General features: G+C 49.3%; 1 protein-coding gene across 2 annotated transcripts in view; it reads right to left on the reverse strand.

Moving 5' to 3' along the window:
- Positions 1 to 2,752: 2,752 nt before the first annotated feature.
- The window catches only part of MOGAT2 (monoacylglycerol O-acyltransferase 2), a 42,672-nt gene continuing 31,470 nt past the window's right edge, over positions 2,753 to 13,954 (reverse strand). For both annotated transcript variants that reach the window (XM_054015841.1, XM_054015842.1), the window contains exons 3-6: positions 9,919 to 10,123; positions 7,260 to 7,434; positions 6,408 to 6,607; positions 2,753 to 3,893 (exon numbers count right to left, since the gene is read on the reverse strand). In XM_054015841.1, coding sequence (XP_053871816.1) covers positions 3,739 to 3,893; positions 6,408 to 6,607; positions 7,260 to 7,434; positions 9,919 to 10,123 — 735 coding nt within the window. In that variant the 3' untranslated portion in view covers positions 2,753 to 3,738. The remainder of the gene's footprint in view (positions 3,894 to 6,407; positions 6,608 to 7,259; positions 7,435 to 9,918; positions 10,124 to 13,954) is intronic.

Raw genomic sequence — 13,954 nt, forward strand, 5'->3', positions numbered from 1 at the left:
CACCTGCAACCTTATTTAAGGCCCGAGCGAGAGAGTTATTAATAGGAACAGTGCAAGAAATGATGGCAGATGACCTGCTTTATTCAGCTGGATTAAGCATGGGATTACTGGAGGAGTGTTTAGAAATGTTTACGAGGCTCTGTTGCTTTTTCATGTTGTTGTCTGTTGTTCCTTCCAAAGAGGAGAGTTTTGTGCAGGATTATTCAGCCTCAGAATAATACCAGCTGCAATGTGATCAGTGCAGAATTTGGAACAAGTGCAGTAGAAATCAACAGGTCCTAGTATTCCCCATTTAGAAACTGATCAGTCCATTTTTACCCTGGTGCTAAAAGAGGTGCTTGTTGGTTTAAATACAATAATTGTTACAATAAAAATCGTTGAGAGAATTCTGACTGCATTCCATATGGCTGGAGGAGGAGAAGCGGGGAGAGAAGTGATGGTTGTAGACGCCCCTGGGGAACTACGGGCAGTGTAAAATAATCTAAACAGATGGTTCATGGCCTCCTAAAGATTACTCCTCATTCCCCAGCATAACTTCCATGGTGCTAAATCCCATTAAGTTAGTGTTTAATAAAGTTCTCAATATCAAGAAGCAGCTAATTAAAGTCCTGATTAGCTGCCAAACGTGCCCTTTAGTAACATACTTCCTGTCTCAGTTAGCCTCTCCCTCCTCATCTTCTGTTCATACTCTCTGTGACGTTGCACTCCATAATGTTTTATGGAAATATGCTTATGAGTGTGAATATAATGTAACTGGGATATGCTTTATTCAAAAGGTCTCTTGTAAGGTATCATTATAAAGCTTATAATCTACTGAGTTCTGTTCATCCTATTTGTATGAATGTATCATTCTTGTATCTGAAACTAGGAATATGAAGTAGAACTCTGAGGTCCTACTGTAATTATGCAAAATGTGGGCCATAAATGGTGGTTTGGAAGCTTGATGGCTTCCATAGACTAGGACAATTGGTTGTAAATGGTCTGTTTACTTGCAAACCTTCCTGGGTGCGTGCGGTGAAAGAATGGAAGCTGGGGTCTCACAGGACATGTGAACATGTCACCTGATATTGGAATCCATTTTAAACCTGGTGCTTTTCCATTTAGAAGGAGGGGTGGGGACGCAAAGAGACAAAAGATTCCCGCCTTGTGCCAAAGCTATAAAAGGGGGTGGAACAGAACAAAGGGGTCTGCCAGTCATGAGAAAACCCCTAGTTACCAGCTGATCTGGAACTAACAAGGACTGTATGAGGGAAAAGATTGGGCCCAGACTAGGAAGGAATCTAGTCTGTGAAAGACACTTATTGGAACATCTCTGAGGGTGAGATTTTACTTGTAATTAGTTTCTTAATATATTAGGCTTAGACGTGTGTGTTTTTGCTTTATTTTTCTTGGTGACTTACTTTGTTCTGTCTGTTATTACTTGGAACCACTTAAATCCTACTTTTTTTTCTTAATAAAATCACTTTTGTTTATTAATTAACCCAGAGTAAGTGATTAATACCTGGGGGAGCAAACAGCTGTGCATATCTCTCGATCAGTGTTATAGGGGATGGACAGTTTATGAGTTTACCCTGTATAAGATTTATTTGGGGTTTGGATCCCATTGGGAACTGGGTATCTTGGTCCTAGAGATAGGTGACCTGCTGAGCAGTTTTTGGTTAAAGTCTGCAGCTCTTGGGGCATGGACCAGACCTGGGTCTGTGTTGCAGCAGGCTAGCGTGTCTGGCTCAACAAGGCAGGGTTCTGGAGTCCCAAGCTGGCAGGGAAAACAGGCTCAGAGGTAATTCCAGCACGTCAGGTGACAGTCCCAAGGGGGTCTCTGTGACTGAACCCATCACACTCTCCCTTTAAGAAAGAATTTAGGATTAAAAGCTATGTGTACATAGCACCATTCACTTTTGACTCTCTGGGCCAGATTCTCTTGTCTGGTATGTTGGTGCAGCCCTGTTGAAATCAGTAGGATTGCACTGGAGGAAGAGAGAAGGGAGCATGGTCTTGTAGTCTCACAGAGTTTGTTTTCAAAGGGATTTGGGAATTTCAGCTTCATTTTTTTTCTTGCATTCATCACTATTTCAGTAGACACAACGCATTCTAAAGGATGGGAGGGTTGATCTAGTGGTTAGGGTGGTAGAAGTGGAATCAGGACTCCGGGGATCTAGCCCTCACTCTGCCACTAACTAGCGGGGTGACCTGAGGGCTGGGGTCACTTACAACCTGATTTTTTTCTTCAAAGGTGCTGAACACCAGTAGCTCCCATTGGTTTCAGTAGAGTTGGTAGGTGCCCAGTGCCTGAGAACAATTAGGCCATGTATCACTCTGTGCCTCAGTTTACCTAATATGAGGGAAACAGTCTCTGTGTCTGAAACGATCCATTTCATCAGGGTGTTGTGAGGCCTGGTTAATGAATGTTAACAAAGCACTTGGGAATCCTTGGTTCCCTATACAGTTACAGCACGGTGTGATGAAATGTGGGTAACATGGCAAACTGTGAGCATTTCCAAACTATCCAGACCTAACACACAGCAGGAGCTGCCTCAGCTGGGATCTCAAACCCTTTGAAATTCACCCTGCCCTTTATAAAGGGCCTCATCTCTTTCATGCCAGTGGGGTACAGCATTCAGTGATGGCAACAGGTCTCTTGGTTACACAGGGCCATGCTGTGATACCGAGAATCTGAATCTCCTAGTAAATTATGTTTAGTTCAGGGAAGGCGGAAATAACCCAGTGTGAGTACCGGAACCAGCACCAGATGAAGAGATTAGCCAGCATACATTTATCTGTCAAAATTCTGTTTAGAAAATTATAGCAATTTACACAGATGAGATGATGAATAAACATTCTTTTTTCAGTGCCCATTCTCAGCTCATTGGTGACTGATTTGAGCTATCCCTTGGGATAGACGTTCCTATCTGTTAGCTTGGTCTGAATGCTGAATAACTCTGGGTATGTCTACACGGCAGTCAGGAGGTGTGACTGCAGCACGTGTAGACATGTCTGGGCAAAGGCCACTCAGGTATGTATCCAGGGTCTGGGCGGGCAGAGCTAGTCTGTGGAGCTACCGCTGCTCCTGTAGCATAACTGCTGTTTTTACTCAGTAGCAGTTACACTGCTAGCTAGATCAAAGCCAAGTTGGGTATGTGTACGGGTGTTGCAATTGCCCCTTCTGATTGCAGTGCAGACATAACCTCTGTTGAAGCCAAAAAGGCGACCTAGCGGTGAAAGGCTCAATAGCCCATACGGAGGCTGAGGGCATTGACCTCTGCTTCTTTGAGCCTGAGCGTTTTCATGGCTAACCTATGAAAACAACACCCATCTAGAGTTACATGCCAGGGAGGGTCTTAATAGTTTGCCACTGTCTGGAAATAGCAGGGTGATTTAATAAAGGTGATGTAACTCTTAAGGCTGAATTGGAAATAGGAGTTTTACGAAAGGGGAATTTTAATATTGCTGGGATTTTTACTTGACGATCTCTTACCAAGTGATCGTGACATTAGAAAGTGTGGGAAACTGGAGAAAGTACCATACGGCACTAGTGTAAACTAGAGATGGGCCTAAATTCAAACTCTGGATCGAAACACACACAGACATTGGGGAAACAGACCCCAAATCTGTAGCTGCCCCTTAGCTTTATAGAGGGCTGAACCCCAAACCTTAGGTTCTGAAGGCTCCAGATGGTGGAGGAATGTGGAGCTGAACTTTCGGGCCCATCCCCAGTATCAACAAATGGGGTGGCCTGGTTTATATAAATTCAAGATGCCTGTCCTCTGGGACATTGTATTTAGTTTTATGCGCCTCAAAGAGTTTGCACAGTTCCCCAATGTACGTCTGATGTAATCGATCGACTTCTTCTTGGGATGGGTTGTGCTTCTTCTCCACTTTAATTGGCTTCCCAACTGGAAAACAAATGCACAAACATTAGGAAAGACTACAGCCTGTGAGCTGGGGTATCCAGATGCCACCCTCATTTTTAATGCCAAGCTCTGGCCCCTGGAGGCCCCAGGTTCAAGTATGCAATGTTCCAGTTGAACAGAATTGTAGTGAGGGATCAAGATGGAATATTGTATGCTGGGGACTTATAGTTGGGAGGTGGTGGGCCTAGCTGATAGGGCATTGAACTACAACTCGGGAACTAGACCTGGATTCTTGTTCTAGCTCTGCTGGGTAACCTTGGGCAAGTCTGCTCGCCTCTCTGTGCCTCAGTTTTCCCCATCTGTAAAATGGGGATAATGATACTGACTTTTCTTTGTAAAGTGCTTTGAGATCTGTGGATGAAGAGCGCGAGCTAAGAGCTAGGTAATGTTATCTGTGGGCACCATGAGACGCAAAGGCAGGCTGTCGCCATTTGAGATAAATGAGATGTGGTGTTGGAGCTCCTGGCAGGCCGCCCATGCAGCCATCACTGTCACTAGGATTTGGCACCTCTGGAGTAACCTCTTGTTTTAAAACACAGAGATCTCAGTGAAGCCACAAGTTGCCCCTGGAATCTGGGCTCTCGCCCAGGGAAGAGCTGTGGGAGCACTGTGGCTATCACCAAAAAAGCCTCCCCCCTTAATCATAAGCTGGATTTATCTACAACACCATTCACAGAGCCCCAGGAGGAAGGCGTGGGGCCCGGGGAGCATGTCTACATTGCAAACACCTGCCACTGGCCTATGGCCACTGACTCAGCCTAGTGGGGCTTGGGTTGCAGGGCTAAAAAACTGCAGATTAGGTGTATGGGATGAGGCTGCAGCCAGGACTTGGGACCTCGCAACCAGGAGGTTCCAAGAGCCCCAGTTCCAGCCTGAGTTTGAACGTCTACCCTGCAATTTTATAGCCCTCCAGCTCCACCAGCTTGGGCCAACAGCCGGTGTTTTACTGCAGTGTGGGCATATCCACAGAGGTCAAGATTTTCAAAATACACTTGTAATTTTGGTTGCTTCCATTTCTGGGCGCTCAACTGGAGACGCACCTTAAAGGATTCTGCTTTTCAGAAAGTGCTATCCGCCCACCCTCTGAAAACCTTCACAGGGTTTGAAACTGCTTTTGAAAGCCTCCAAAGTATTTTGGCTCCTAACTTCCATTACAATCAATGAAAGATGCGGACTGGGCCTAAGTGACTCTAGCAATGAGAACAAGTGCCCTCCCTCCCCAAGAAGCATTTGACAGTGGGACAGGCTGCCTCTTTATCAGGCAGCAAGGCCTTGGGGTTATCTGTAGTCCTTCTGAACTTCACTCTAATTGTGTTTGTCAGGCTGCAATGGGTTCCCATTGTTTTGGGTTGCTGTCCATCTGTCTAATTACAGGTCCTGAAGATGCGGGTGTGAGGGCGAGTAAAGCCATTGAGAGATCCAAACAAGCTGTAAAACAATTAGGAGTAATTGCAGGCTGTCAAACCCAATCAGCACTGTCAGCCTTGGCCTTTTCAAACAGCCTCTTTAATTAGACTAACAAATGCTGGCTGTGCTCAGTGGGTCAAATCCACTGTTGGTGAAAGCAGGTGCGATTCCACTGAAACCACTGAGCTCCACTGAAATCTAGCCACACGCAGACTGGCGTGCTAGGAACCGCCTTTCTCTGCAGTTTGTTCACCGAGGCCCAGACCCTCAATGGTATTTAAGAGCCTATCTTCTACTGAAGAAGTGAGGTTCTTACCCACGAAAGCTTATGCTCCCAATACTTCTGTTAGTCTTAAAGGTGCCACAGGACCCTCTGTTGCTTTTTATCTTCTACTGGGTCTTTGGGGGTATTTAACCAGCTCTTTCAGCTGTGTCTTCTCTAAACCTAGTGCTGCTCCTTTTAAACACTCCTGTAAACTCTGTAGGGCTGCAGATTTGTTCAGTCTCTGATCTACTTGTGGAACTGGCTGGAGGATGCAGAAACAATCAAATCTACTTAGTATGATGCAAAGTCTCAGGTCAGAGCTGAACCAAAGCAACCTTGTCCCTATGTACACCATAAATGGGTCTCCCTGTCGCCCCATCCCTATGCTGTAGCCCTGCCCATCCTTGCAGGAGGCAGCAGGTTTCTGAGTTCAGATGAATGGGGAAGTTCACACCTCTTGGAGCTATTGTTTCAGGCTGTCTGCAGACTCAGGCAGACATCAATTACACTTGGGTCACATTTTCAAGCTTTGCTTTGCATTCAGGAGCCGGTGTCCTATACATATGTCTGAAATGAGCCATGGCTTAGTTTGTGTAAGCTGGCAGCAAATCCTTAACTCCACCCTGGAGCCAGGAGAAAGCAGGGGAAGGAATTGTATGTCTCTGAGTAATAATGCCCCTTGGGGCTGCTCTGGGGTTGATGTAGCGTAAGCACTACCCCGGCACAGGGCTGTGGCCAAAGGCACCATCTTGTCCTAGATGGTGATGTGCCCTGTAACAATCTCCAAGCGCAATCACAGCACCCAGTGACCAGGTCAAACTTACCCACAGTGAAGATGGGCCGTCGATACGGGAGCAGCCCGAAGCTGTACTGGAACACGCCCCGGGCATGGAACAGGGGGAGGGAGATGCCCATGATTTGCTGAAGACGGTGCTGCGTCCGCCTCAGCCAGGAGCCCTTTGGGTTGTCGACCTGGTCAAAGAGCTCATTCTCCCCAAAGGAAAACACGGGGACGAGTGGAGCCCTGCGGAGGGAGAACGGGGTCAGGGCAGGCAGCACAAGTGCAGCAGGCCAGCAGACAGTGCACGGAAGAGGAGGCTCTTTCTGTGCATGGCCAGAAGCCAGCAGAGCTCTGCACTCAGCAAGAACTCGCGCTCTGCCATTGGGCAAGAGATAAGGCGGAGGCACCGCTGCCTGCCCCTCGGGAGAGCAGTGTCTGCAGAGCCCACGCTAGGGCTAATAGTGCCGGGGGAGTGGTGTGGCTCTGCTAGCCTAACCCTGTACGTCCAAGGAGTCTCTGCCTGGCTCAGAGCAAGCAGGCTCCCCCTTGCCACGGATGGGCAGGGCTGTCGAGGGCATGGTTTTATGAACACAGTGCTGGCCTTAAGCATAAGCAAAGCCAATGGCCACTTGCGCCAAAGCCCTCTGAAGTAAATGGAGAGACTCCCACTGGCATCAACAGGCTTTGGAGCAGGCCGTTAGAGGCACCCCATCCAGTGTCCGTTCTGGTGCTCTCCGGCCAGCCCCAGCTCTCCTTCCGGCTGTGGGACTGGCAGGGGAACGGCCCAGCCAGCAGGCTGGCCTCCCCTCCTCTGGCCGGGTGGCCTTGTTTCCCTACCTCCCCTCCCGTCACTGCGGTGTCGGCGTGAGGGCAGTGACAGGGCTCACAGCATTACCCGTGCTCCATGGCCAGGCGAACGAACCCCTTGCGGTTTTTCAGCAGTAGGGTGAAGGCTCCAGGCCGCGCGTCTAGGGCCTCCTGGGCCCCTCCCACTGCTATGACCAGCATGTTCCCACCTCCCCACCTCCTCAGCACGTACGAAGCACTGTCTTTGTCGGATGGGACGAGACCTGGGAGGGGCAGAGACAAGAAGAGACGCTTGACACTAAGAGCCTCAATTACCATGGGCCAGTCATTCATACATCACTACTTGTACAGCTCCACTATGGTGCTTGAAGGTGCATCCTCCTCCTCTCTTCTATAGCACCAAAAGTTGATCCAGCCCTTTCCAACCCTCCAAACCCCAACTGGGGGACAGTCACAGGGTGCGCTGGGCCCTTTTAGGGAATCTGGGCTCAGCCTCACCCTGTGACAGTGACCCAATGTGTGGGGCCCATGCAGGAGATTGGACAAGCATGGGATCTATCCCTCTCTCTGTAAGGTTGGGGTCAGGGTTCTTTATCACTGATGTCAATAATTTCTCTACAACAGACACGTAGGCACCACATTTGCATGGAATGTGGATGACTTTGGGGCTGAAATGAGTGGTGTCCCTCAAAATGAGCTCCCTTGGAGAGGTATCTGATAGGTAAGGCCTGTTCCCTGCCTTGAAAAGTCTCCAGTCTAAATAAGACAAGGCAAAACAGAGGAAAGACCTATGGCCCCATTTCTGCAGAGGGTGGTCCGGGGTTACTAACGGGAAGAAGTAAGGGGAAGCCACTGCCTGGGGAGATGGGTTTTAAGGAGGGATTTGGAAGTGAGAGAAGGTGTTTGGCAGATGTGGTCAAAGAGACAGTTCCTGCTACAGGAGGCATCATGGTGGAAAACAACAGTACGTATGTGATTGTTAGCATCCGGAGACCAAGCAGTGGCAGACAAAGGAATAGGCTAAAAAGCAGAACCGTAACTAGGGTGGGACGAACGGGACAGCCGCCCAGGGTGCAAAGTCGTGGGGGTGGAAAAATGAGGGAAAAACCCCAGTAGGGGGCGCAAATATGTTTGCTCGCCCCAGGTGCTAAAATGCCTAGTTACGGCTCTGCTAAAAAGACGCTATTGGGATAGCGTGGGAGCTGTTGCCTTTTGCCAACAGGCCAGTTCTGAACCATTCCATTCTCTCTCTGCCACTGACTCACAAAGAGACTTTGGGCAACTCACTTGGGCTGGGATTTTCGGAGTTAGGTGCCCAACTCGATGGAATATTACTGGGATTTGAGTGTCTAACTCTCACTGGCCCCTGTGGAAATCGTACCTAGTCTCCCCCTAACTCAGTTTCCCCATCTCTTCCTTCGTAAAATGCCGTGCATGCTCAGCTGGAAAGTGCTATGTATCACGCTATGGCGCGGCTGCTCACTCAGTTCCCACCCCAAAGCCTTGTTGCTCTTTCTGCCAGCTCATGTGCAATGGGCACTTCCGGGTGCCAGGGGCACGGCCGAATCTGCTGCTCCAGCACTTGGAAAGCGCTGCTGCGGCTGGTGTAAAGGGTTTGGGCGAGCACCCAGGAACTGATCCCGCAAAGCACTTACACAGGTGCGCAAATAGCGCCACTGAGTTCAGTGAGACTATTCGTGTGGCTAGAGCAAAGCGGATGCTTCCAGCTTTGCTGAACCGAGACCTAAAGCCTTGCTGCTGGTCATGAATAAACAGAAACAGGGGCAGCATTTTGGAGGAGGAAAGGACAGAGGTGGGTTGGCGTGCAGTTCCTATTGACAGCAATGGGAGTTTGGCCACTGACTTCAATGGGAGCAGGATTGGGTTCCTATTGGTGACCTGGTGGGATGACAAACCCCATCTTCACCTGTGGAGGCAATGCAAACGATGCCAGCCCTGGTGAGCCCACTGGGTTTCTGCCTCCCTCTTATGTCTCTCTAAACAGTGGAGATGCAGCTGTGACTCGGTCAGCAGGCTGAGAGCCAGGTGACCTGCATTCCATTCCGCCTCTGCCACTGACTCACCGAGAGACTTTGGGCAAGACACTTAGGCTGGGATTTTCAAAGGAACCTAAGAAACATCCGCTGAATGTTACTGGGATTTGAGTCTCTAACTCTTGCTGGCTCCAGTGGAAATCGTACCTATTAGCTCCCTGACTCAGTTTCCCCATCTCTTCAATTACACTTAACCGCCTTCGGAAAGTGCTAGGCGTGATCAGATGGAAAGTGCTATGTATTATTTTCATCCGCTTATTTTTTCTCACTGCCTGTTCCTTCCACGGTCTCCAGCATTCTATCTGTGCCTGTGGGAACGTCTACACTGCAAAACCAGGCAGTGAGTCTCAGAGCCCAGTTTAACTGATGGGCTTGCAAGGCTCATGCTGCAGGGCTAAAAACAGACCCTCCCCCCTCCCCAGTTAAACTGAGGAAGTAGGGGGAGGAGAGAAGGAAGGACAGGGCATTAAAGGGCTGATTGTACCTGTTCAAAGCTTTTTTTTCTGTATTCCCTCCACTCCTTGGCTGCGTACCTGCTTATGGCAAAGAACATAGGAACCCAAACCACTAATAGGCTCCCCAGTGTGACTCTTCCAAAATCTCCAGCTTTTCACGCGGTCCCAGAGGGCCGAGCTCCTATCTGTCATTACCACTGCCCCTCATACTCTGCCCCCATGCTACACCCCTGCTTACCTCCACTCAGCAGGTAGTCCCTGAAGAAGGGGACTCTGAACCAGAGTGTCAGCATCATCATGTGAGGGGTCAACCCTGGGAACAGCTGCGAAAACCCCGTTGCCTCGGTGCAGAAATTGAGGAAGGCACCAGCCACCAGGACCCCGTGGGGATGGAAGCCGACCACGTAGTTCTTACTTGGATCCAGCTCTGCCGTTTTCACCAGCTGGAGACACAATAACCGATGAGGAGATATAACACAGACAGAGTTGGGAGTTTGTAACGAATCCTAGAGCTGCTGCCGAAGCCTGGCTGGGCATTCGCCTTAGAGAACAGTCATGATTTTTCTTTGTGTGTGGCTATCTCCCTCCCTCTAGGGGGCGCTAACAGTGAGTGCTCCTTACCCTCCGACTCTCACAGAGGCTAGAGATACTCAAAAATTTTCCTCCCCTTCCCCAATTTTTTTTTAAATTTTTCATGGCAATTGCCCTTTTAACTGTTTTAATTTTGGTCACTATCTTTCAATTTCTGAGGAAAATTTCAAGCCAAAATCTTTTGAAGTTTTTGGAAACATTTCATTGGGGGGGGAGGGGGGCTCTCTACTGTCTCTCTCTCTTTTTAAACATCCCCTTCCTTTTCTAGTGTGATGCAACAGTGTGATGCTGTTGCAAAAAAAGCAAACATGATTCTGGGATGTATTAACAGGTGTGTTGTGAGCAAGACACGAGAAGTCATTCTTCCGCTCTACTCTGCTCTGGTTAGGCCTCAGCTGGAGTATTGTGTCCAGTTCTGGGCACCGCATTTCAAGAAAGATGTGGAGAAATTGGAAAGGGTCCAGAGAAGAGCAACAAGAATGATTAAAGGTCTTGTGAACATGACCTATGAAGGAAGGCTGAAGGAATTGGGTTTGTTTAGTTTGGAAAAGAGAAGACTGAGAGGGGACATGATAGCAGTTTTCAGGTATCTAAAAGGGTGTCATAAGGAGGAGGGAGAAAACTTGTTCATCTTAGCCTCTAAGGATAGAACAAGAAGCAATGGGCTTAAACTGCAGCAAGGGAGGTCTAGGTTGGACATTAGGAAAAAGTTCCTAACTGTCAGGGTGGTTAAACACTGGAATTAATTGCCTAGGGAGGTTGTGGAATCTCCATCTCTGGAGATATTTAAGAGTAGGTTAGATAAATGTCTATCAGAGATGGTCTAGACAGTATTTGGTCCTGTCATGAGGGCAGGGGACTGGACTCGATGACCTCTCGAGGTCCCTTCCAGTCCTAGAATCTATGAATCTAGTGGGAAAGTTTAAACATTGAGAGACTGTTTTTCCCTCTCCCCCGTCCCCATTTTTTTTCAACCAGCACTAGCAGGGACCACAGCTGTGCCTGGCTCCTGTGGCACAAACAAAGTGTGCAAGGAAGGCTCCTTGGTCCAGATCCTCAAAGGAATTTGTGCACAATAGGCCTGTAGCCTCAGAAGTATGTCAGCACTCACGCCCATTGAAATCAGTGGGTGCGAGGCACCTAGATACCTTTGAGGATCTGGGTCCTTGTGTCCTACCCCCAGCGGCGCGGCGCTCCTGCTCTGCTTTAAGGCAAAGGCCCTCTGGGGTAAGGCTATGAGAGAACAAAGGATTGTGGGTACCATTTGAATTCCTAGCAACACCTCAGCCTGCCTGACGTTCTCCTGCAGGTGTAGGGGAACTCTCAAATTTGAGAAGGAAGAAAATGGTTTAATATGCTGGAAGAAGGCTGAAAAAGAGCCACTGACCCCAGCAAGGGGGGCTCAGCTGCATCTGGGCTAAAAGTACATTGTCTGCATTGAGAATTGGAAGTAATTCTCCCACTGGTGTGGTGCTAGAGCACCAGCACAAGCAGCTTTTCTAGGGGGAGTGACCATGGGAGAAGCAGTGCAGACCAGGTGCAAGGGTAATCCATGCCTGCTTGGTGTGGTGCTCTGGCCCCCTCTAGTAGCAGCTACACCATCAGAGAGTGGCGAGCCTGCTACACGCTTGGCTAAGAGGTGTGTGTCTTTTAGCTCATGCAGTAGTGGCTCATGGATTAAGCTCCAGGGGTCCCAGGTTTGATCCCAGCTGACAACAACCAGGGTGTCTTGGTGTTACACAGGCATAGCTTATCATAGTGTTCTTTGCAGGTTCTGAGAAGGGCTTCCCCTTTTGTTGGGCTGGCTTAAGGGTAAATGTCACACAGTGTTTAACTTTTAGGGGGCGGATCCGGAGTCCCCCCGTCCTTTCACCTGCTGCGACAGTTTTGGGGACAGGGGCATCTGCCTCTTTAAGGGCATCTCTATCCACCTTCATTGATGTGATCATCAGCAGGTGACAGGAGCCACTGGACTAGTTCGGTTACAGCCCAGCTCAGCTATTCAGTCCCTACCAGCTGGGACAGCAGGTCTGCCCCTTTAAGGACATTCTCCCCTGCCCTCCCTATCACTGCTAGAGCCCCCAACTATCTGGAGCTGGCCTGGGTTTGATAGCCATCGGGATGCGCTGCAAGGGCTGGCTTTTCTCCCAGGCTTTACAGGAGGAGGGTGTGTGTCAGGGATGTACGTGTTTAGCTGGAGAATTGGGGGTGGGAGGTATGTTTTTATCTGGAGACTGCGGGAGAAGCAGATTCATTTAATAGGATATGAGACATGATAGTGCAGTTCAGGATGCCTGGACTGTGCCTTGGGCACTCGGCTGACTTGCCTGACCCATTTGAGAACATGGACACTTCCAGCCCGAGTTAGATTTGACCAAGGGTCTGTCTACACTGCAATTAGACACCCGCGGCTGGGCCGTGCCAACAGATTCGGGCTTGTGGAGTTAAGGCGTAGTTTAATTGCAGTGTAGCTGTACAGGATCCTAGAGCCTGGGCTCTAGCGCGAGCCCAAATGTCTACACCACAGTTAAGCAGCCCCTTAGTCCGAGCCCCACAATCCCGGGGCAGGCGGCACGTGGGGTTTTAATGGCAGTGTAGACAAACCCTCAGTGACCTGGAGACAAAAGTTCCTGCCACCCTGCTCCCAGTTCCCTGAGTCATCCAGTCCCACTCCCACAGTTAGCTTTACTTACGGCCCAGCTTCAGGAGTGAAGAAGCGTGTTGTAGAGTACTCTGTGTGAGTCTGGCTGCTGCACTAAGATAGGAGCGGAACAAAATCTACCAGGAAAAGCCCCCAGGGAAAGAAACGCCTCAGGAACTGACACACCACTGCAGGCAGCACAGCAGGCGGAGTGAGTCTGTAATAGGCACTCAGGGCAGGGTAGAGGCCTTGTCAATGAGCTCAGGGAGGCTGGGAGCAGGGTTGGTGCAGAGCAGCTCTGCACCAGCTGGGTAAGCTCACTCCACAGGGGTTATTCTCAGGGGTCCAGTTCCACTCAGCATAAAGCCCTTTTCACCCCCAGAGCAGCTTAAAGGGCCTTTTGCCTAAGAGAGAATCAGGCCCCACAAGCATTATCCACTCTGCTGCCTCTGAGTACATCAGTCCACTCCGTGGTGCTATTCTAGTGGCAGGGCAGCTAATTAATTCTCCCGGAGAAAGCAAGAAGCAGCAGCGGCAGCAGGTAGGTCATAAGAGGTATTTTTTATGCTGTGGCTAATTTTCCATCGGTCCCGGAGCATTATTGACAGTGCACATGTACCCAGTCACGCGCCATCTCCTAACGAGGTGAGGTTGTGAACAAAAAGTCCCTTTGCTGCGGAGCACAGGCGCTGAGCAAGCAAAGGGATCTGATTGCTGATTTCACTCAGTAGCCAGGGACATTGCCATGATTCACTCAGTCTCAGGCAGCCTAGATTTGTTCTCTGTAAGTAACGTACATTTATATAAGGCCTTTCCTCCTCTCCAAGTAGTTCATAAATGGAAAGGCAAACTAGATCTAAGGGTTTGGGGCATCACTGAAATGTAATCACCTCTGGGGCGGAGGGATACTCAGGGGCTGTTTAATGGGCCACAGCAACACTCAAGAACAGCTTAGGAGAGGAAATGAAGACTATTTCCCCCGACTCTGAAGGGGAATATTGAAGGTAAGTAAGTTGTAGCCAAGGTATTGCGGTCTAGTAGT

Source organism: Malaclemys terrapin, chromosome 1, assembly GCF_027887155.1.
Source record: "Malaclemys terrapin pileata isolate rMalTer1 chromosome 1, rMalTer1.hap1, whole genome shotgun sequence".
NCBI classification, from domain to species: domain Eukaryota; kingdom Metazoa; phylum Chordata; order Testudines; family Emydidae; genus Malaclemys; species Malaclemys terrapin.